Source organism: Monodelphis domestica, chromosome 4 (assembly GCF_027887165.1).
Source record: "Monodelphis domestica isolate mMonDom1 chromosome 4, mMonDom1.pri, whole genome shotgun sequence".
Lineage (NCBI taxonomy): Eukaryota > Metazoa > Chordata > Mammalia > Didelphimorphia > Didelphidae > Monodelphis > Monodelphis domestica.
This window is the reverse complement of record NC_077230.1, coordinates 132,683,229-132,707,775: the sequence shown is the minus strand read 5'-3', so window position 1 is coordinate 132,707,775 and position 24,547 is coordinate 132,683,229. Positions and strand designations below refer to the sequence as shown.

Below are 24,547 nucleotides of genomic sequence, written 5' to 3'. Positions count from 1 at the left end.
GGTCTGGCACTCCTTCCCCATTGTAGTACCCAATTTCCCAGATTGTCTGTTTTCCCGTAGGCCCACTCTGTTGTTTTGTGGATGTGTATATCTAGGCCAGTGTAGGGCACATTTTTGTGATTTCATTAAGATTTTCATACCAGTAAGTTGCTATTTAATATATTACCTCAGAAAGTCAACAAACTTTAAAACTGGAAGGGATCGACAAGATAATCTAGCCTGTCAAAACTATGGTGTTTTCTATTTAGCATCCTAGTAATATTGAAAGATTGAAGGATCTCCCAAAATGTTTATATTTTGCATCTAATCTTCATCTCCTGTAAAGCCTGGCTATTAAATCCTACTTCTTAGCATCATCAGACAAAATAAATGTGGCTCTAAATGAGTTTTACCAATTTACCACTTTACCAAATGGCCAATACCAAGAGTTACCAATAGATATATCAACAAGTTTGGAATTATTATAATTCTGTTTTCAAAGTATGATCTATAATTTTCATAATAGTAAATATATTTAATAATAAACATAGATTTAATTTTTGAAGTGGAAGGGGGGATATGTATAAAAAGAATTACATGTCCATTGCCTAGTTGGACAACAAACAAATAGAATCAGATATAACTTTAAAGGTTACTTAGAGATACTTAGAAGTAGGAATTCTTAACTGGAGTCTATAGCAGTGTGTTTTTTTTTTAATATTTTGATAATTAAACTTCAGTATAATTGGTTTCCTTTTTAATCTTAATTATTTTTATTTTATGCATTTAAAAACATTTAATGCTAAGAAAAGGCCCATAGGCTCTACCAAACTACCAAAGAAGTCTGTTGCAAAGAAAAGGTGAAGAATGCCCCACCCCAGAGTTGCCTGCTATTCTGGGTTTTAAAGAGAAAAATACAGAGGGTTTTGAAAAAAACTTAATTTTTTCATCAATGCAGAGACTATTTAAACAAAACTTCCCTAGGAAAAGTATTAGGAAGTCTCTTTCAATATCAATTATTCACTAATGCTGGCAGCAAATTCCTCCTTTTTCCCAATATACATGTTTCTGCTGTCATTTTAAGCTACAGAATCATAAACCCTAGAACTAAGAAGATCCAGAGAGGCCATCTAATCCAATCTCTTCATTTTACAAAGGAGGAATCTGGGGCTCAGGAAGTCTAAGGGAATTGCCAAGGATCAAATAGGTAGTTAAGTAGACAGACTTAGATTTGAACTTAGGTTTTCAGACTCCACACTTATTGTTTTCTCTATTATACCATATTTTTCTCCTGTTGTTAGACAAGTGTTCAAATTACATTTATTTTTTCTTTATAGAACAATTAAAGAATTCAGACACTTTACCTGTATATGATGTTCTAATGTTTTGTGCCAGTAAGAATACAGACAGAATTCACCTCTATACTAAGGTAAGCTTTGCTGGGATATTTAGCATATCTGTTTTAGAAAGTCTACTTTATTTCACTTACTAACTAACTGTATTACCCTGGGCAAATCACTTAACTGTTTGCCTCAGTTTCCTCATCCCTATGGTTTTTACTATCCTTTTTGTTCAGATAAAGAAACTGAGATAAGTATCATAGGTGGAATTGGGACCCAAATTCCCCCATAACTTCAACTGCAGCACTCTTTCAACTATATAATGTTGCCCCATAGTCTCTTCTATTTCCCTATTCCTACTAAGAGTCTTTAATACATGTTCTCAAAATCCCTATTATTACTATTCTCAGTATTCGGGTGATCTTGCCAACAAGACATTAATTCTGTGAATGCTTCCTTTTTAGTTTTGGATTTCAAATTACCAACTACTTATAAATGCAGTATTTCTTAACAATTTGAGTTGCTTTGCTTATTAGCCACATTGGAGTTGGCTGACCTGAAATTTAATTGCAGATTTTTTTCATTTTGCTTTGCTTTGGTAGCTACATTTTTACCAACTTAGAAAATTTTGACTAACACTCTCAGGACAAAATTATAGCAAGAGGCAGCCTTGAAGGACCTGAAGTCCAGAACTGCCTCTAACAGACTGTGTGACTCTGGGTACCTTGTTTAACCTCTTAGTGCTTTAGGCAATTCATTAGCATTCCTATATCAATGAAATCACATTTCTGTACCCCCCGTCTTTATGATCATCATGCTACTTTATCTGCATTATAAGTATCCTTTATAAAAATTAAAAGTACTGATTTCTTTTTATATCACTTTCGAATTCCTACTATATCCTCTCTTATCAAAGAGAATTATCCCTCATAACAAAGAATAAAAAAAAGGTAGGGAAAAGTTTAGCAAAACTAAAAACCAATACATCATCTGTTTTTCCTTTGAGTTCAATTCTTGTCATATATTTTCATAGCATTCAGGTTTGTTGTTGTTAATGTTTCCATTTACATTATTATAGGCACCATATATATTGGTCTTCATATGCTTCTCTGTTTGCATCATATTGTTTATCGTGGTGTAATAGTATTCCATAAAATGTATGTGTTACAACTTGTTTAGCTTTTTCTTAACCAGTGGGCAACCACTTGGTTTCCAGTTCTAGTCCTGCACAAAAGTTCTGCCATAAATATTTTGGCATATATGGAACCTTTTATCATTGATCTCTTTAGAATATATGCCTAGCAATAGGATTTTAGTTACTTATGTGAATCGTAAAACTGCTCAGACTCTGCCTTAGAACATTTGGTTAAGGCTATTCCCCATTTAAACAATGGAGGTACTTGATCAGGAATGTATTGGGAATTTTAACATTACTCCACCCATATTTAGGCATACTTTAGGGGAAGGTAAAGTTGTAAAAATCCTTACTGAACATTGAAAAAGTCCCTACTTATAGTGAGGCCAAAACCTTAAGCTAGGTCAATTTTTAGATCTAATACAAAAGGGTGCTAAGTACCTATAAAGGTTAAATTAATCACTAAAAGGTCAAGCAACTTACAAAGGGCAAGCTTAGCAAAGAGATGTGAAATACTCAGAAGATATAATCTAATCAGAAAAGGTGATAACAAAAGAAGATGTGAACTAAGAATGGACAGTCCTGGGGAAAACGTCTACCGTGATTGGTAGATGTGAAAATTTAGGGGAGGTGACATAGGAGAAAATTCTCTTTAAAAGGAGGTCAGGAGCTCAGAGCTTGGAGCCTCTGAACTTAGTTGATTTTGGAAGCTGAATTGGAGGGTCTCTCAACACTAGAGTTTGCTTGGGACAAAATCTTGTGGTGAGTGGATAAAAGACTGACTTAGTTTTCTCTCTTAAAGAGAAAGGCCTAGGCCATTTGGCCTAGGCCCTAGCCTTTTCCTACTATTTCCTCTTACTCTGTCTCTCTCCCTTCCCTTAATTCCTTCATTCATATTAATTAAAATCTCCATAAAACCCAGCTGACTTGGGTATTTTTCATATTTGGGAATTTTTCCATGGCGACCACTTATTTTTGATAAAAATCAAGACATTAAAATTATCTTTACAGTTTTGGCAATTCACAGTCTTGAAACCATATTTTCATGGTCACACTTATTTAGCATAATTTTATGTTACTTTCCAAAATGATGAAAACAATTCATAGCTTGTAGCAGTCAGATTGCCTTAAAAGAGAACATGCCCAGTCTGAGCATGCGCAGTATTGCTCATGGCTGGGGAGGCCTCTGACCCTTGACCCCAGCTTCTCCCAGGTTAGGCGGGAAAACAAGTTTCTTTGTTCTCACTTGGTTAAGAGAAACCACACCTATGCCTTGTCATTGACCAATGAGGGTCATCCCTATGTACTACGTAGCAAAGGGTATTTATGGCCCAGCAAGCTCCGCCTCGCTCGCTCTCTCCCTTTCAGGCTAGCTGATGGCTGTCCTTGCAGGAGCTTAATCTTTCTCTATTCATCTCTCTGACCTGTGTGGTATTAATAAAGACTCATTCTGACCACCTCATATCTCCAATTTGACTCCGTCATCCCCCTCGTGGTATCTAAACTTCTATCCTGTCTCTATCTTCCTACTTTGCGGTCTAAGGAGCAGAACCAGGAAAACATTGTACACAGAGACTGACACACTGTGGTACAATCGAAGGTAATGGACTTCTCCATTGGTGTCAATGCAATGTCCCTGAACAATCTGCAGGGATCTAAAAAACACTATCCACAAGCAGAGGATAAACTGTGGGAGTAAAAACACCTATGAAAAGCAACTGCTTTACTGCAGGGGTGGAGGGGATATGACTGAGGAGAGACTCTAAATGAACACTCTAATGCAGATACCAACAACATGGAAATGGGTTCGAATCAAGAACACATGTGATACCCAGTGAAATTGCACATCGACTATGGGGGGGGTGGGGAGAAAAGAAAATGATCTTTATTTCCAATGAATAATGTTTGGAAATGACCAAATAAAACAATATATAAAAAAAAAAGAAAACACTAGAAAGTATAAGAATAGAAGGGCCTTTACTAAAAAAAAAATAAACAGATATATCTAAAACCATCAGCAAACATCATCTGCAATAGGTATAAATTAGAAGTCTTCCCAATAAGATCAGGAGTGAAACAAGGATGCCCATTATCACCTCTATTATTTAACATTGTACTAAAAAACACTAGCAGTATCAATTAAAGAAAAAGAAATTGAAAGTATTAAAATAGGTATTGAGGAGACCAAGCTATCACTCTTTGCAGATGATATGATGGTCTACTTAAAGAATCCTAAAGAATCCACTAAAAAGTTAGTGGAAATAATCAACAACTTTAGCAAAGTTGCAGAATACAAAATAAACCCATATAAGTAGTCAGCATTTCTATATATCTCCAACACATCTCAACTGCAAGAATTAGAAAGAGAAATTCCATTTAAAATCACCCTAGACAATATAAAGTACTTAGGAATCTATCTGCCGAGACAAACACAGAAACTATATGAACACAACTACAAAACACTTTCCACACAATTAAAACTAGATCTAAATAATTGGAAAAACATTAGTTGCTCATGGGTAGGACAAGCTAACGTAATAACAATGACAATTCTACCCAAACTAATTTACTTTTTAAGTGCCATACCCATCAAACTACCAAGAAACTTTTTTACTGAATTAGAAAAAACCATAGAATGTTTATTTGGAAGAACAAAAGATGAAGAATATCAAGGGAAATAATGAAAAAGAAAAATGTGAAGGAAGGTGGCCTTGCAGTACCAGATCTCAAACTGTACTATAAAGAGTGGTCATCAAAACAATATGGTACTGCCTAAGGGACAGGAGAGAGGAGCAGTGGAATAGACTTGGGGTAAGTGACCTCAGCAAGACAGTCTATGAGAAACCCAAAGATCCCAACTTTTGGGACAAAAATCCACTATTTGACAAAAACTGCTTGGAAAATTAGAAAATAGTATGGGAGAGATAATAGTATGGGTTTAAATCAGCATCTAACACCCTACACCAAGATAAACTCAGAATGGGTAAATGACTTGAATAAAAAGAAGGAAACTATAAGTAAATTAGTAAAATAAGTAAAAAACACAGGATAGTATACTTGTCAGATCTTTGGGAAGAGAAAGACTTAAAAACCAAGCAAGAGTTAGAAAAAAATACAAAATGTTAAATAAATAATTTTGATTACATTAAATTTAAAAGGGTTTGTACAAACAAAACCAATGCAACCAAAATTAGAAGGGAAACAACAAATTGGGGGAAAAAATCTTCATAACAAAAACCTCTGACAAAGGCCTAATTACTCAAATTTACAAAGAGCTAAATCAATTGTACAAAAAAATCAAGCCATTCCCCAATTGATAAATGGACAAGGGACATGAATAGGCTCTTTTTAGATAAAGAAATCAAAACTATTAATAAGCACATGAAAAAATATTCTAAATCTCTTATCATCAGAGAAATGCAAATCAAAACAACTTTGAGGTATCACCTCACACCTAGTAGATTGGCTAACATGACAACAAAGGAAAGTAATAAATGCTGGAGGGGATGTGGCAAAGTCGGGACATTAATACATTTCTGGTGGAGTTGTGAATTGATCCAAACATTCTGGAGGGCAATTTGGATCTATGCCCAACAGGCACTAAAAGACTGTCTGCCCTTTGATCCAGCCATACCACTGCTGGGTTTGTTCCCCAAAGAGATCATAAGGAAAAAGACATGTACAAGAATATTCAGCGCCAGGCTCTTTATGGTGGCAAAAAATTGGAAAAAAAAAAGTATGCCCTTTAATTGGGAAATGGCTGAACAAATTGTGGTATATGTTGATGATGGAATACTATTGTACTCAAAGGAATAATGAACTGGAGGAATTCCATGTGAACTGGAACAACTTCCAGGAATTGATGCAGAGTAAAAGGAGCAGAACCAGGAGATCATTGTACACAGAGACTGATACACTGTGCTACAATCGAATGTAATGTACTTCTCTACTAGCAGCAATGCAATGATCCAGAACAATTCTGAGGGATTTATGAGAAAGAAGATCATCCACATTCAGGGGAAGAACTGTGGGAGTAGAAACACAGAAGAAAAACAACAGCATTATCACATGGGTCAATGGTGATATGACTGGGGATGTAGGCTATAAATGATCACTAGTGCAAATATCAATAATATGGTAATAGGTCTTGATCAACGACACATATAAAACCCAGTGGAATTGTGTGTCAGCTATGGGAGGTGGGTGGAGGGAGGGGAGGGAAAGAACATGATTCTTATAACCATGGAATAATATCTTAAGTTAACTAATTAAATAAAATTTTCAAATAAAAGTTAAAAAGAACAGGAAAGGACTTTAGAGGTCACAGAGTTCAACCCCACATTTTACAGATGAAGTAATTGATGTCCAGAGTGATTGAATTGCCCAGAGTTCCAAACTCAAGTTGCCCTGACTACTGTTCCAGCACTTTATCCATGACATCAAGCATAATTTTTGTTAATTACACACCAGTGAGAATTATTACAATATGAAAGATGCTTTGGTTTTGACTATTCTTTGTACAATTGGTTTTCTTGTCTTTTCTTTATAAAAAAGTAACTATTTATTTTTAACTAACTTCCATATGTGATGTGTGATATATTTTAGTCACTTAAATTCTTGAATTCCAGTCATCTGATGGTTAAGTACCAAATATATTTGGTCTTTGTTGGTTAGAAATGTCAGTATACCAAAGATAATCTATCCCATTTGTGTTGCATAGTATATGCATTATATAGGTCACCTCTAAAGTCCAAAATGTTTTCCTTCCCATGGCTGTGAGGAAAGTGCTTTGTAAACAGTAAAATACTATGTAAGCTGATTTTTTTTGTTCTGCTATTAGAATAACTATTTGAGCTAATTATCAAATACATTATCTAATAAAGGCAAAATGTTCCTAACTACCACTTTTTTATTCTTGAGATTATTACCTACACTCCTAATAAATGGGAATGGAGAATCCTGAGCAGAGCATTGTATTATGCTTTTGAATAATGATAGAAAATGGCTCACTTTCATATACTTATGAGTATAAATCCTTTTGTATGTATGATTTCATTTGGTACTAGCAACATTCTATAAAATAAATAATATAGATATTATTATTTTACAGAAAAAAACAAACTAGTTAAGTAACATGGCTAAAGTTGGCTGTCTTGTGCCTAAACTTCGGGGCTGGCACTTGAACCTATTTGAAACCAGAAGTCAAGTCAGTTTCCACTCATCTTTCCTGTATCCAATAATGCTTAACTCATGGTAGTCCTCATATGAAAGTTTTGAGACTTCATTCATATTTAATTTAAAATTTTATTAATCCATATTTACAGCAGCTCTCTTTGTGGTGGCAAAGAATTGGAAACTGAGAGGATGCCCACCATTTGGAGAATGGTGGAACAAATTACTATGCCATAAGAAACAGTGAACAGACTGATTTTTTTAAAACCTGGAAAGAACTGTACAACATAATAAACAGTGAAATGGGTAGAATCAGGAGAATATTCTACAAAGACAGAACTAGTACTGGAAGTGTGAGATTTAAAATGGTTGAGGTCTTAAACTGTAGTGATTAAAATAGTGGAAGATATAAATTGTGATAGATATAAGAGAGGGTGAGTAAATTTGACCGCAGAAATATGTTTCACTACAGTGTCTTGGGTTTAAAATTAAATATAAGGTGGTCGCCAGGGAAATATTCCCAATTATTCAAATACCCAAGTCAATTGGGTTTTATAGAGATTTTAATTAACAATACAATGAATAATCAAAGAGAGAGAGAGAGTAAGAAAGGAATAAGTATGAAAGGGCCTCAAGCCAATATGGCCTAGACCTGAGTCTTAAAAGAGAAATCAGTCAGTTTTTTTACACTCACCACAAGGTCTGACTAAACAAGGATACTAGTGACACCAGGCCAGCGTCCTTCCTCAAAGAGTCTTCCAGCCAGAGATTGTTTCAAAGGGCCTCTCAAGAGCCTCCAGAGCTCCTACCCCAGAGGGACAGAGCCCCTCAGAGGAGCTCCTCAAGGAGCTCTCCTTCAGAATGTGAGTCAGAAATCCAGATCCTCTCTTGCTCTTCTCTGAGCTCTTATTTTTAAGGGCAAAATCTCCTCTATCAACTCCCCTAAGTCCTTACATCTACCAATCACTGTAGATGTTTCTAAAGGACCGCCCATTTTTGAATTCACAGCTGAGTAGTTTTAATCTCTTTAGTAAGTCAGGAAAAAATGCTGCTGTGTCGACAAATTTCATTAGAAAAAACCTCTGAATAAGTTATCACCCTTTTAGGTTTAAGTAGTTTACAAGTTGCCCCACCTTTATAGGTACTTAGTATCCCATTGTAATAATTTTAAAACAGTCATGACTCAAAGAACTTCCTGTCCTTTCCATAAACATGGGTCAAAGCACTTTAATTGTTCTCAAGGAGGTCTCTGTCCTAAAGCAGTCCTAAGTAGGGTGGAGTAGGGATATTCCCAAGGCAAGGAGCCCTCACATTCAAGTAGAATTCTCACTATCTGCTAGGGAATTTTTTTAAGTAGAAGATTCCCCAATGGGGAAATTTCCAACATTCATAAGTCTGAGAAATTTTAAGGTTTACAGAAGAATAAACTGAGCATGTTACATGAAAGCAAACAGAAAGATAAAACATAAAAGAATTAATTTATAGGAACATATAGGACTCCCTGATGCTATCCTATGTGATGCAAGGAGGGTGAGAAGGGGCTGGGACATTCATGGATGGGATATATCATGTACATCTAAAGAAATGTAAGCTAAACATTTAAGAGATTTGTGTTTTTATTTGTGTGATATCTTTTTCTTTATGTAAGGAAATGCTTGTTTTGCATGCATTTAGAATAATAATTTTTTAATGAGATAATATTCTTATGATGTTGAAATCTTTTGACATATTTTTCCTAGACAGTGTTGAAGAAGGAAGGTGATTTCATTGGCTTAAGGAACGCCTGGTTAAGAAAGCTTCCTCTACCTTAGAAAATTGCCTACAACACTGAAAAATTGAATAGCTTGCCTCAAATTGGAAGCTAATATGTATTTGAGGAAAGATTTGAATTCAGGTTTTCATGATTTTAAGATCAACTCTCTAATATGCCATGCTGCCTCTTTTATCAGAGAGAAGAATATAAACTTATGAGTGGGGTACCAAAGTAGCATCCCTTTCATAAATAGTGTTAAATATGGACTCTGGTTCACCAGCTTGATTCAGTGTTCCTTCCTTAGAGCCTTTTTCTTCTTGCAGCCCTATCTAAAATAGGCTATATTAGTTCATCTTTTCGGGTGACTGCTGAAAATGTTATGCCACACTGTAATGCCAGATCAAAACAAAGCAATACTTAATGCCAAGGTATAAAAATTGACTAATATTTTTTTCTCAATCTGTAATCAGGATGGTGAACAAATGAACTGCAATTTCATTCCTTTGGATATAAAATTAGACCTCTGGGAAGATTTACCAGCATGTTTTCAACTGAAACAAAACCGGTCACTGGTAAGAATAATAGTCCTAAACAGTCACCTCTATGTACTTTATGCTTAATTGTTTTAATGATCCTTTGGAGTTTAATAAATGTAGAGCAATTTGTGACATTCTTACAGATTCTAATTGTTGGCTGCATTTTCATCAGTTCAGGCACATTATTAATTACCACTGATGCTAATAATAAACATGAAATCTGTTTCTTTGGCAAATGATCACACCTACAGTTACTGTTTCAGTGGAAAGAATCATCTTCACATCGTTTTATTTCTCATTTACAAGATTAGCAACTGTGGTGTTTGTCTCTGACAAAATCACATTTTATCTTAAAGGTTAGGCTCTAACAGTGACACATTTTGAAAGTGGGGGAAATATCATGTTGGGTGACTCTCAATTAATTGTAACAATCATCTAAGTGTAGCTTTAGGCCTGGTGCAGCCCAGAAAGGCTTTTGGTCTGCTCTGTGGCTGCATTTATCTTTCTTGCAAAGAGAAGTTAGCTTGCCTTGGTAACTGATCTCAGCAGGCAGGACAGTGCTTTGTAAGTTATAAAGTATCAGGTATAATAACAATCTGTATGGGGACAATATGTTTTTTTCTTCTTTGAATGAAAATGGCATATCACCCCTTGGAATATATAGTTGACAGAGGTGACACATCTATCTTAAAATAGAAAATAGTTGTGATATCTTCTCTTTGATGGCTTCTATCCCAGCCTCTTAAAATTTTTAGCAAATGGTCAGTGTTGTCCAAGCAGTTGTGGACTAAAGTGAAGGTGGTAAGCCCAAACAAATGTCCCCTTATCTGTTAGATGGCTATTTCAATTGAAGAATAATTCAATCCAAGTGCCTCAAAAGCCACTCAATGACTGGCAAATGCAATACTTTGTTCAGTTTTAACTCTACCATCATAACAACACCTGTTCTGGCCATTTCTGACTTGGCTATTGCCAAGTATTGTTTAGATAGCCAGATTAGGCTTGGACAGCTGTCCTGTGCCAGGGTAGCTAGTCACAGGATTGTAATTTTAGAACTAGAGGAGACCGAAGCGTCATGTAAATTCACTCCCTCATTCTACAGATACAGAAACCAAGGTCTTGTGAACAAAGATGACTATTACTACAGATTCCCAGGCTTGTTGAGGCTGCTGTAGTGTACCCATAAGTTTACCTTTAGAAAACTCTTTGGTTAAATGGACCTTTGAGTCACAGGGCTGGCTAGCTCATCTAATATATTAAGCATTCAAAGTACTGTTTTGAAGATAACATCAAAAAATTGGTTTTCCAGTGCTTCATGGGACTGAATTGCTTAAGAAGGATCACTGCTTGGTTTGCAGTGGGCTCATGATCTGCTCATCTCCTCTTTTCAATGTCTCGTTCTCTGCCAGATTTTGAAGTTTGTGCGAGAGTGGAGTAGTCTCACTGCCATGAAGCAAAGAATTATCCGGAGAAGTGGCCATATTTTTTGCAGCCCTATTCTGGCTTTGGATGAGATAACAATGCAACAAATTAAACAATGTAGTATCAAAAGGTATGACTTTCTCCCTCCTTTCTTTCCCCCTTTTTGTGATCTTTCCCTCAGGAATAGCCAGGAATGTGAGGAAAAGTTATACTTTAACAGCTTATTTCCCAGTGACATAGTTGGATGTTTTATACATTTTATCAGGTCAGCTTGCCTGATTCTTGATCACAATGAGATCCACTCAGGTAACACCACCTGCATCCAGAGGTTAAGGACAATAACAATTCACATTTCTATAGTGATTTCCCCAAAACAAATTTGTGAATTAGAGAGCACCTGTATGATCTTCCCATTTTACAGATGAGAAAGCACTCTAAGAAAGATTAAGTGACTTATCTGTGGTAACAGAGTTCATAAGCATACGAGTTAGGATTTGAACCCAGATGTTCCCTGACTCCTAGTCACACTCTCCATCTCCTCTACCTTACTGCTTTATTGCTGTGAAGAACAGACGAGATAATCTACATCAAGTGCTTTGTAACTATGTAAATGTCACATGTGGATATCACTTGATCAATTTTAATCTCTTGTGCAATGCCAAATGTCTCTGGAGAATGGGTTAGAGAATAAAATAGGGAATACTAAAAATATTTTTTTGCTACAGTGAAGACCCATTTTAGAACAGATGGCATATACTGGTAGGGGATTCATTCGACTCTGTTCTAGCACTTGGTTCCAGCACTGGTTAGCCACATGTGAATAGAGGTACAGTGATGGGTGTCAGCAGGGTTGGAGTTGGAATAGCCCTGGGATGGCTCCTTGACTTATAACTGTTCCACCAACAACATTTTTTAAAAAGCAGGGATCAGAGATTTAATGTCCTGCTTTTAAATTATTGCTGACTCCTTTATAAATATAAAATTTATTATATGTCAATATATTTAGAACCTATGACTTTATATAGGTTACAACTAATTTTTAATTTATAGACTTAGAGTTTTGCCTAAGGCTCAGAAAGGTTAAATGATTTTCTCATGGTCACACCACTAGTAAATGCCAGAAGAAAAATTTAAACCCAGTTCTTCCTAAGTCCATATCCAGCATTCTGCCCTCTATACTACATGACCTTAGTTGGTATAACCTTTAATAATTTAAATTCATTGTTTTCAATGTTGTGTGTTTTTTCTTAATCAAATATTGCTCTAAAATCTTAGTCATTTCTATTCACTGTTTATTTTGTTCACTTGCTTGTTCTTAACTTTGCCATGTATCATTTCTGAAAGCTTATCTTTTCCTTTGCTATATTTTCCTAAAATTTTCTCACTACCACATGGCTCAAACATGTGGTAACTGCACTCTAGAGCCTAGAGCTCTGTCTAGATTCTGTGGAGACCCTGGATAATCTAATTTGATCTAATTCTTGTGGTTTTTCAGATGTTTATTCATGGAGCTTTTATGAGGAAAAAAAAGGAATTGCTCTGGTTCTCAAGCCTCTGAATAGATTCTTTAATTCCTTTTCAAGTCATTAAATTTCAAGTTTTATTATGTGTATAAGACATTTATAGGTAAAACTTAATATCTTTCTTTCTCTCAAAATTAAGAAGTCTTTCTATTACCAACAAGAACTGTTTTAAATTTATTTGTAAGGCAAAATGTGGCAGAAAAGTGCTACTGTAGGGGATAAAATAGTTGAATCAATGGGGGGAAATTAAGATAAAGGAAAAGAGTTGAATTTAGGAAACCCTGGAGAAACCCACTGATTTAATTTTGATAAAATTATTACCAATTTATTGGACTCATAAGATAATTATAGTAGTCCAAAATACATAAAAATGTATATGTTTCTATCTAGTTTTCAGAAAGGAAAAAAATCTGAGATGTAAACTACTCAGAGAAACTAGGGCATGCTAATTAAAAGGAATTAATTGGGTAATTGCATTCCACCTACTTAAATTCCCCTGTTGCTTTAATTGAGAATAACATTCTTCTTCATTTCCGGTCCCTAAACTGTTGTGTGGTATTGAAAGTGCTGGGTAATAAGATTCTGAATCTCTACTTCAGCAGTGGTTGTATTTTAATGGAAGGTACAATGAGTCCTATATGTGATGGTAATTATGGGAATGACCTTCAGGTTTTCAGAAGACAAGATTCAAATCAGTAAACTAAAAAAAGGAACTAAATAGTGTATTACAAGAGATTAATACCCTCATTACATGTGATTATATGAATTAGGGGAAACTTAAAGGGGATCAGGTTAGGACGCAGATAAGTGGTGTAGTGACTGGAGAACCAGGCCTAGAGATGGGAGGTCCCAGATTCAGATCTGGCCTCAGAATCTTCCTAACTTTGTGATCCTGGGCAAGTCACTTAACCCCATTAACTATCCTTACTGTTCTTCTGCTTTGAAACTAATACTTAGTATAGATTCTAAGATGGAAGGCATGAGTTTAAAAGAAAACAAAGGTCAAGAAGGAAGTCAGTGAAATGAACCTAGGGATTTATGCACCACATAGGAAATTGGATACCCAAGATTGGTGACTTCTCTTATGACTCAGTAAGGTTAAATGGTGCATTTCTTACAGAAACTCTGCCTCTTTTTGGTTTTCTAAATGAGAATTTGGCCAAAAAAAGATGTAAATAGTGTTTGAATATCTTAAGTGCAAAATCATGCAAAGGACATTTTGTAGGTAAAAGAGGGATGTATGTGTGTACATATAGGTACATGGGAGTACATATCCCACCTGTGGAGATCACTTACAAGGCAAGTTCCATTTTCAAATTTCAGACCTGGTAATATTCTGCCTTATATTTTTCTATCACCAATATTGCAAGGATACTGTAAACCAGAAAGAGGAAGTATATATTTGTTTTAAACTGTGATTTTATAAAAGAGAAAAAATTATGTAACTTTCCATTTTTCTAGATATATAACCAAAGAAGATGTTGCAGCAGCTGCTGTGAATAAAGTGCAAAGGGATGGGGGCAGCACCCGTGTGATCACAAAGGAATCCAAGTTCCTCTCTAAAAAACAAATTTCTTCTGCTGTAGAAACACAGGAAATGCCTGTAAAGTAGGTTTTTAATGCTAATAAGACATATCATCATCATACCTTGCCATTGTGTAGAATTTTTCAAAGTAATTTTCTATATATTAACTCATCTGAACCTTTTAAGCTGTATCCAGAACTGAAGTCTATGTTATTATTCTCTATCTGGTACTTTAAAATGTAATCAGATATATTTTTTTACTGAGCAGATAAGTAGATGTGTTCGGTTTCTAACTTGAGTATAATCAACTCTCAGTCATTTACAAGCAGACCATTAGTAATTGGCACATATTACTTTTTAATTTTTATTAAAATTGCCAACTATTTTACTTAATTGCTTTATTGATATGGAGAGAAAGTTTGCTTCCTTTAGAACTGAGATAACTTTTTAAACCAAAAAAAATCCTATTTTTGGAAGGTATAAATCAGAAAATATATTTGCTAGATTTCTTATCATTTCAAATGTTTATATTTTATTATAAAGCTATAGCATTTTATTCTATTGATATGCAAAGTTTATTCAACCATTTGACAAATTGTTGAATAGATTCTTTCTAGTTCATTAAAATTATACATGATTATTAGATTCAAGGACTTCTCTTTGTGTCTCATTATTTCTGTTGCCAAAGAGCCCTCTAAAAAGATTCTCTCCATTTGCAATTCTACCAGCAATGTATTGAGTGTGCACTTCTCCATATTCTATGTCTATTTCATTCTCATTTTGAAGTATAGAGAATGAATCAGAGCATCTAGGAAGAAAGAGGTTAAGTGTTTGGCTCTAATGTTGACTCGTGCTATGCATTAGCCTAAAAATAAAAGAAGAGTCTTTTTCCTATATAGAAAAGGAAACCGGTCCATTAGAGGAAACTGGAAGTTTTCTTATGTCTTAATCCTTTTCAGGGATGTTTTCATTATTTGGCTTGAAATGTTCCAGTTTCTAGAACACTAGTATTCATATGCAAAAAGAAGCAACTGCTAAAGCTAAAAATGAAATCTTAAACTTCTACACTGCGTTACCTTTCTTGGTACAAATAATGAAAGAATGACTATAAATTGTATTGCTAGATAACTGGCATAGTGCTTGGTATATTATAGGTACTTAATAAATGCTATTTCACCAACTATGCCCAAGATCTTGAGTTTTAACATATATTTGTTCAGATATTTCTGTACTATATTATAGAATACTAATTAAGAGTTATAATACTTACATACATCTGAAATTTCACCAATAATAATTTTATATTTATCATCTCATTTGATACTCTGTCTACATGCCACCTGCATTTAGGAAGTACCTACTATATGCAAGGTACTGTGACAGGTGCTGGGGCACAAAATCAAAAATATAGCAGCCTCTTCCTTCAAGAAGGGAATGTGTGACATAAATACATATTAATAAATATGAAATTGTTGCATACTAACTTCAAATAGTTTCAAGAGATGGCACTAACAACTGTAGCAATGGGGAAAGTAATCTTATATAAGAGCATTTGAGCTGACCGTTGAAGGGAGAATGAGGGATTCTAGGAGACAAAGGAAGGAGAGGCAGGTGTTCCTTATCTGGGGACAGCCTATGGAAAGGCACAGAGGCAGGAGAGAGATTGCTTGGTGCCAGGATCAGTAAGTACAATAGTTTGGCTGAAATGTTGAGTGTGTGAGGAAGGAGTGTAAAATGAGCCTTGAGAATAGCCGAAGGCAATGGGAGAAGGGCTTTACATGCCAGAGGTGTTCCTGTTTTATTCTTAAGGCAATGGCAGCAGAGTGGCAAGATCAGAGTAAAGTGAATTCTAACTCCTTTATTAGACTCTTTGTTATGTTATATATAACATAATATAATGTGTTTTATTTAACATTTTGTTAACTCTTCCTTGAATTGCTGTGACCTCCTAAAATGCATCACCTGACTAACCTGCTTGATCAGCCTACCCAAACTTCTGTAGGCTTAACCCTAAATGACAACCAGAGTCCATCTCCAGCCGTTACAGGTTGGTGGGCTTGACAGGATTATTCTTAGCTAGCAAAGCCTTGGATAACTCGGGGTCTGGTTGTCTCCATAGTAAAAGGGGCCAGCCAGGTAACACTTCAGAGGGAAGATGAGAGTTCTAGGTGTATAGCATTTGCTCATGTGAAAGAAATTCCTAAAAAGTTTTTCCTGCTTCTCCATTCTAGCCCAGACCAAGGTGATCTTACCATACAACCTTCTACATCGAAGGGATTTTTGCAGGCTATTGATACTGAAGGAAATCCACTCTGTCTCCACTGTCAACAACCTACTTGCCAGTCTGACCAACAGGACAAAGTGAATGCTTGGGATTCACGGTTTTGTTCTCAGAAATGTCAGGAGGAATTTTGGATTCGATCAAATAACAGCTACTTACGTGCTAAAGTATTTGAAATTGAGCATGGTGTGTGTCAGCTCTGTCATTTGAATGCCCAGGAACTCTTCCTTTCTCTCAGAGATGCACCTAAACATCAACGGAAGAATCTTCTACAAGCCACTTGGATCTCAAAACTCTCCATAGAACAGGTAAAACATAAAAATACCATGCTCCTAAATGGGGTTGAGGAGTGATATAGTTCTCAGTGGCATCATTTTAAAATACAAAGTTGTAGGAGCAAGAAAACCTATGAAAGTTCAACATACAAAGCATTATATTGATACCGTGACTGGGTTTCTATTGTGTTGTAAACCTTTGTAAGTACCTTATCATCATTGTTCAATTAGATTTCTAGCCAGTCTAAGTCCAATAATTAATGTGAAATTTCAGTCTAGAATAGAATTTTAAACTTTATTGTGTGTGACTAAACAATGATCACTTTTATGAACCACCCATTGCTTAGTAAAATGTTGCCAATTTTTTTCAAGGTTTTTTAAAAAATACATTTTCATTTACTTAATATTACTGAGTTGTGATTAAATTCGCTAACAAGCATTTTTCAACAGATAGATTAAAATGGACACTGAGAACTGTTAAAAATATTTCAACTAGAATTTCTGCTTAAATATTCTGGCCTCATAGGTCTCTGAAAGGCATGACTTAATTGGAGATTGCCTTGCCAGATTTATACTAGTAATGGAGTAGATGCCCAGGAGTATAAATCTCTAGTTTTTTCTGTTGCTTTAATCCAGAGGTTTCCAAGAAAACACCAAAGAAAAATAACATAAAAATAAGTTCAAAATATTATACAAAAGTGCAAAAGTTATGTCATATAAATAAAATATCTTACAACTGGCAATATAGGGTAAAAGAGCTTCTGATCAAGTAATAGCACTAATCAGGCAAAATTTTAAGGAAAAGTGAGTTCCAGAGGCATCCAGGTGACACAGTGGCCAGAGCACTGGATTTGGGAATCAGGAGGACCCAAGTTCAAACCAGCTTCAATCCCTGGGCAAATCATTTAACATCTGTCTACCTCAGTTTTCTCATCTATAAGATGAGAATAATAATAGCACCTTCTTGCCAGGGTTGTTGTGAGGATAAAATGACACCTTTGTATACATTTTGTCCACCATAAAATGGTAGCATTTGCTAGCCATTATTATTTAATATTTTATTTAGAGTAAACAGTAAATGGAATACTTACAAACTTTTAGATGACACAAACCTGGGAATGATGACTAAAACATTAGATGGCAAGATAAAGGGCAAAAAAAAAATCTCACTCCTCCAGAATTATGGACAAATAAAATTATTTAAAAAAAATTTTTTTAACCCTTAGTCTTGGAATCAATACTGTGTATTGGTTCCAAGGCAGAAGAGTGCTAAGGGCTAGGCAATAGGGGTTGTGACTTGCCCAGGGTCATACAGCTAGGAAGTGTCTGAGGCCAGATTTGAACCCAGGACCTCCTGCTTCTGGACCTGTCTCTCAATCCACTGAGCCACCCAGCTGCCCTCCAAGTATAATTTTTTTTTAAACCCTTACCTTCTGTCTTGGAGTCAATACTGTGTATTGACTTCAAGGCAGAAGAGTGGTAAGGGCTAGACAATAGGGGCTAAGTGACTAGGCAGTGGGGGTCAAGTGACTTGCCCGGGGTCACACAGCTGGGTATAATTATTTTAATAGGGATAAATGTCAAGTTTTGTAATTGGATCCAAGAGCATCTACTTGTATAAACAAAAGATAGGGATATTATAGCTTGAGCGTATTTAAGGTGAAAAAGAGCTTTTAATTTTAGTGGACTGCCATCTCAATGTGAATTAGGAGTATGAAATAGTGGCCAAAAAATCAAATACTATATTATGATAGATTTTTCCCTCTCTTCACCAGGCCTTCTAGACCCCACTTCCAGCCTTCTGTCAGTGTCCATCTTTCCCTTTTCCTTCCTGGCCAGATATCCACCTCTTCCTGTTAGGAAGTCCCAGAGTCATAAAAGATGACTTGATGTGTCAGGCTTGGCCTGCGAGAGGACAAGAAGGAGGAGTCACATTTCAGCCTGATGGAGCGGCGAGGAGTCTTCATCAGATTTGTCAGAGTATAAAATGAAACACCCCTGGAATTAGTTATTGCGTTCCTTATTCTCCACGGACTTTTTCAAGCAAAGGGCTACGCCACTTGTCAACAGTGTAAGCGTGTTCCTGCTTTAGTTAGGAGCTGGATTAGATTGTTGGTCATCCCTTCTCACTTGGAGGCTCAAAGAAGCTGCGACTATGGCTCATGTGGAAGAGCGTGCCTCCGTGGGGGCATGTCCGTGAGCAGGGAGAGAGCACCTTGACATTAGAAGGATCTGTCCAATTAGAGACTGCTAGCAACAAGGAGGTGGGAATTAGTTAGCAGAAGTCAAAGCCTGGATAGATCATTCTCAAGGGGGAAGAAACCATTTTGTTGAGAGCCTTAATACTGTCCTCGGTATTTGTTTCTGTTAGTGTCAACACTAGTGCACCTGTGCACATACAGGAGAGCTGCCCATATTGGCATCTGCATTTTGTGTGTGCGCAGCAGAATTTGAAAATGTTAGTGAGGCAAAGCATGAGAATGTACCACTGGAGCTGAATATCTCCTACTAATTCACTGTGCTACTTGGGCTCCGGAGGGCCAAACCATTATTGATAAGTCATGGCCCAGTTCTGCACCTGCAATGTAATCCCTTAGGAGTACTTTAGAGCTCTGCCAGAAGAATTTCATGGCTAGCAGTGGCAGATTTTGCTAATTTTAGTTTCTTCCTGGCTCAGGAAGAAGAAAATAAAAACCACCTTTAATAGTCATCTTAGTTATATTTAAACATCATCACTGCTGTGCTCTGATTTAGATTTGCAACCCCAGGCAAGATGTTAATATTGCATACTGTTTCAATGTAGGTCATTGTTGGTTAAATATAAAGTGTGCATATATGAGATGGCCTAAATGGAGGCTATTTTAAATAGTAAACTCAGTATAATTCAAACAAGGATGCTAAAGAGATTTGTATCAAAAATGAAGTTCTAGCCCCAAAACTTTGCAAGTTGACTTTCCTGGGCTTACCAGTGAATAGCATGCCTCTGGATTTATCTTACAGCTGTTAGAATTGAAGCCACTTTTACTTGTGTTGAAAACTATTGATGTTTAAACTGTCATTGGTAAAATAACAAAGGCATTTAGGTCAGCAATTAAAAACTGCTTGGGTCAGTTATATGCAAAAGCACTTAATTCCCAATCTGTTCCTTTCTTTTCTAAGAATTTTGCTTCAATAAGTATGTAAACTAACTCAAAGGTGCCGTTGCAAGTGATTTTTCCAATCTGTCGGGAGTCTGATACTTCATCCTTCCTCGTAAATTCTATCAAAATGAGTTAGGTGGGGGGAAAAATCCTTCTTTCAACAACAGATTTCTTATTGCCTACAAGGAATAAACCAAATTGCTAACCCTGAGGTTTTTTTCTCTGCACAATAACAGCTATAAAAAGCCACAGTAATGTATTTTCCTTAGGATTTTGCTGTATAAACATGATTGCACAATGCCAAAGCCAACAATTACTCTAGAGTATGGGTATAGCTGAAAACTGCTGATGTGTTCTGTTCTTATTGCAGTTAAATGAGATGATGAAAAACCCCGTGGAAGGCCAGTTCTGGCAGGTGGATCACATCCGGCCAGTCTACAGTGGAGGGGGGCAGTGCTCTCTGGAGAACCTTCAGACTCTCTGCACAGTTTGTCATAAGGAGGTCGGTCCAAGTTTAAACACATCTTTTCCTCCCTACCCCAGGGACAGGGCCATTTGCCGGGTGTTGGTGAGAAGCTACGAGATAGAAAGTGTCTCCAGGGTGCCCCTCTGGTCTAGATGGTGAACGCTGCTGTCTCACTCCATTTGGCCCCTTACATACAGTAAGCAACAACCGCTTGGGCTCCTTCTCAGGGACGGAGATCCCAAACGTGGAGGATGGCGCTAGCTTTCAGCTGGTCCAGGCCCTCGTTTGACAGGTGAAGAAACTGGGGCAGCGGAGTGGCTTGGGATAGAGTCTGGAGTCAGGACGTGCTGGGTTCCAACGTGGCCTCAGACACTTCCCCGCCGTGTGAGCCAGGCAGTAGAACCCCCACTGCCGCCCCTTCCTGCTCTTCTGCCTTGGAACTGTGCTTGTGTTGAGGTTAAGACAGGACTGCAGGCGCCGACTGCCCCTGGCGTGCCCTGCTCCGGCCCTCTCTGGGGCAGAAGCACACCCTTTTTCGTGTGGTTAGCGACAAGCTATCCTTCCTGGCTCCTCCGATGCCTCCTCGCGCCCTTCCTCCATTTCTTTCTAGGCAGAGCGAGGTGGGGAGTGTGACAAGGAAATCACTTTAAAAGACTGATATATATTAATTTAAGGTCGCCAAGGAATTCAGCTATGTAATTCCTTAATGAAAACTCAAATCAGCAGTCAATCTTTTATGGAGTTTAATTACAAACAGGAGGAAGAAAGGAATTAGAGAGAGAGAGAGAAAGAGAGAGAGAGAGAGATAAATTTCCCAATGGTGAAATTTCCAACATTTATAAGTCTAAGAAATTTTAAGGTTTACAGGAGGAGCGCTTGAGCCCGCAGGTTCCCCAAAGGCTCACCCAGCTCCAGGAAGCCCTGCGAGAAGCGGACACGAGGGGCCACGGAGCCGGCTCGTCCGAGGGATGTGGCGCTGTCGGCGGCTTCGTGATTGCGTTTGTACTTTTCCCCTCCGGACTCTTGTATCCTCTGTGGCTTTCGGAATCCCAGAGGCCCAGCCTTGGAGACATCTCCGTCCCGAGGGTGTAGACGGCTCTTGGGGCTCGCCTTGCTCGGGGGGGGGGGGGGGGGACCCCGGGACCCTGACCCGACCTAGTCACGTCATTTGGTCCTCTTGGCGGTCAGAGGACAACCACCAGCCCCCGTGTTCCGCGGTCACCGGCATCCCTTGTCCCTGAGCCCTAATGGACCGCACCAAAGACCGCATCCTGGGGAGGCAGGAAGGAACAAAGCGGCGTCTGCTCACTTGCGCTCACCTTCTGGGGGGGCCGCGCAGACATGAGACTATTCAATGCCAGCATGCACAGAGCCGCTGCATACAAGAGCGGGGAGGGCCCCCAGCGGGGGGTCAGGAAAGAGGGCCTGACGCACCCCAGAGGCGAGCTGAGACCCGAGCCACTGCCCCCGCATGGCAGAGGCCCAGGACTGCTCCTTCCCGTGCTCCCTTGCTGCAAGCCCTCCGCCCCCAGCCCCCGCCGCCCTGGGCCATTGTTTTAAAAAGGATCCCAGCTGAGCTTTGGTCTGCCCCAAAGAGAGCACTTCAAGTGAGGCCAGAGGACTCGCCTTCTCCTTGCAATCAACACTGTGTCCTTTCCAGGGCGGGGTGAAGGTTCTTGCCCAGGGTCACTGGGTTAGGAAGGGGCCGGATTTGAACCCAGGCCTGATTCTCTGTCCCCTGAGCCGCCTGGCTGCCCCTTGAACAGGTCTTTCTAAGAGACTCCCAAACCAGCCGTCCTCCCATCCGAAATGTAGTTTGATGGAACAGAGCAGTCGTGGTCTTGGTTTCAGCAAGCCTGAATGGAAGGACAGGCCGCACAGGAACATGGGGGGAAACACGTGCCAGCGGGCTTGCTTTGGCGTTTGTAACTGTATTTCACCCAAGTATATGGTTAAGAATACAGTCTTTTCTGTGTAGTTAATGTGCATTTAAATCAGCCGTGCAGGTGGCTAGGCTGAGTTTATATTATCAGCCATGAAAGGAAGGCTGTGCGATTGTGGCCTTCCGTGTTGCTGCTTCTTTTCATTTCCCCTGTGTTGAGTTTTCATAGAAATTTTAGTTTAAAGGAATTCAGTTCCTTTGTGAACGTGGAATACAGTTTAATAGAAAGAACTATTGGATTGGACCAATAATCAGGAAATCTGGTTCCCAGTTCGTCTAACTGGTTGTCCAAATGTGAGCCTGGCAGTCTCTGTGAACGTAATATGTAAAAGTATTCCATAGGAAGCCCTCATATATGAAAAGCAAGCTAGCAGTCAACAAGCATTTATTAAGGGGATGAAAGATATTAGATCGTCTTCCAAGGGCCCTTCCAGCAATTGGCACTTTGTAATTCTCGAATAATAGTAGCCTACATTTTTCCTGTCTCCGTGGGCTTAATAAATTGATGCTGCCACTGGTCAATTTCTGCAGTCGGCCCTGCAAATAGGAAAAGAGCTTCTCCTCTCTTGGACCCTGTCACAGACTCCATACTTCTGCTGATGTGCCCTGAACAGTAATTCAGGCTGCTCCTCCACCTTAAGGTTACATGATCTAGTTTGATTTACAACTGAATTATCTGAAGAGAATCACAGCCCATCTTTTCTTCAGATGAAGAGAAATGCTCAAAATCAGAGTTTTTTTCCCAAATTAAATTGCTTAGCACTCACTCCCCCACCCCCACCTCCCTGCAAAACACACATTTCATTTTCAGTATATTTGCTCTAGATGTTTCTATTTTAGCTCCTGGTGTAGGATAAAACAGGAAAGCCACTGGAGAGTGCAAAGTGCAACAATGCATTTTTGCAGACTGGCAGACCCCGTCGTCCCAGTGGTTGTTAAGCCTGTGCAGATCTTATTGAGACATTTCTTTATTAAGAGAGCCAGGACATTCTCTGACATATATGTATCTTTTTTAACTTTTAGAGAACCGCTAAACAAGCCAAAGAAAGAAGCCTGGCAAAAAGAAAATCTTTCGCTTCAAAATATGGATCAGACATCACAAGATTTTTCACAAAGAAGTGAAGTGCAAATATATTTAGCTGGAGCATAAGTGGATCAAATATAAGGGAATGGGAATGTATGGAATTACTATTTGTAAAAATTTTATATTTGCTCTTTTTACAACTTGGAGTAGGTCAATCAAGAGTGTTTTAAGATTTTCGAGCAACGATGGCATGAATTGCCTCGGTGTTTCAGAAGGTTCACCACTGTTGGGTCAAGCCACTCTCATCAGAAGGTATTTTACCATAAGACACTGGATCTGATGGCAGAAATGGCACTATCACAGAATGTGAAATTCCCATGATCTTGGTTTCATTCAGAATGGCATCTGTGTTTCAGGGAGATCTTTTAACTTGCCTTTTTCTATTAGATTTTTATTGCTGCATCACCCAAATTTTGCGTTAGAAAAATCTACTTTGTTATTTTTGAACTAGTGCTAGGATTTGTGTTGGCCTTGGACTATTCTGTCTATTAAATAGTTTACAATCAAAAAATATTTATTTGCTAATATCATGCTTATTCAGAAACTTTGGGCCAGTCATTAAAATTATGCTGATTGTACAGGAAGAGCCCTTTATTTGTGAAATATCTCTACCTTGATTTCTTATATTATGCATTTTGCAGTTGGGTTAGCTTGACTTACTGACAATAATTGTGCATTTGAAAATGAGCTAATGTAAATATGTACTACTGGGTGTTTCTAAGTAAAGCTATTAATAAAGTTATTTCAAAATTGACTTTCCATTTTAAAAGGAGCACACTGTTTAAAGACTTCATTTGATTGGTTTTTGTTAAGTCTAAAAGCAGAATTACCATCACTGAAATATTCTTCAGCCTCAGACAGGTAAGCTTTTCATCCCCTTTAAGAGTTTAAAGTAAATATTAAACCAGAGATACAACAAGAATCATCAGGACCAGCTAAAGAACACCCTAAAAGGATTCACTTAACCACAGGCA

The 24,547-nt window shown here is 37.8% G+C and overlaps 1 protein-coding gene across 5 annotated transcripts in view; it reads left to right on the top strand.

The window, feature by feature from the left end:
- Positions 1-24,327, top strand: part of ZRANB3 (zinc finger RANBP2-type containing 3) — a 210,242-nt gene extending 185,915 nt beyond the window's left edge. For 3 of the 5 annotated variants that reach the window (XM_007494093.3, XM_007494092.3, XM_007494094.3), the window contains exons 15-21: positions 1,317-1,408; positions 9,850-9,951; positions 11,325-11,467; positions 14,322-14,468; positions 16,617-16,974; positions 20,452-20,583; positions 23,513-24,327. In XM_007494093.3, coding sequence (XP_007494155.1) covers positions 1,317-1,408; positions 9,850-9,951; positions 11,325-11,467; positions 14,322-14,468; positions 16,617-16,974; positions 20,452-20,583; positions 23,513-23,611 — 1,073 coding nt within the window. In that variant the 3' untranslated portion in view covers positions 23,612-24,327. Of the gene's footprint in view, positions 1-1,316; positions 1,409-9,849; positions 9,952-11,324; positions 11,468-14,321; positions 14,469-16,616; positions 16,975-18,716; positions 19,013-20,451; positions 20,585-23,512 lie in introns of those variants that run through there. The other 2 variants (XR_008911173.1, XM_056793810.1) reach the window with 2 other exon arrangements.
- The last annotated feature ends 220 nt before the right edge of the window (positions 24,328-24,547 follow it).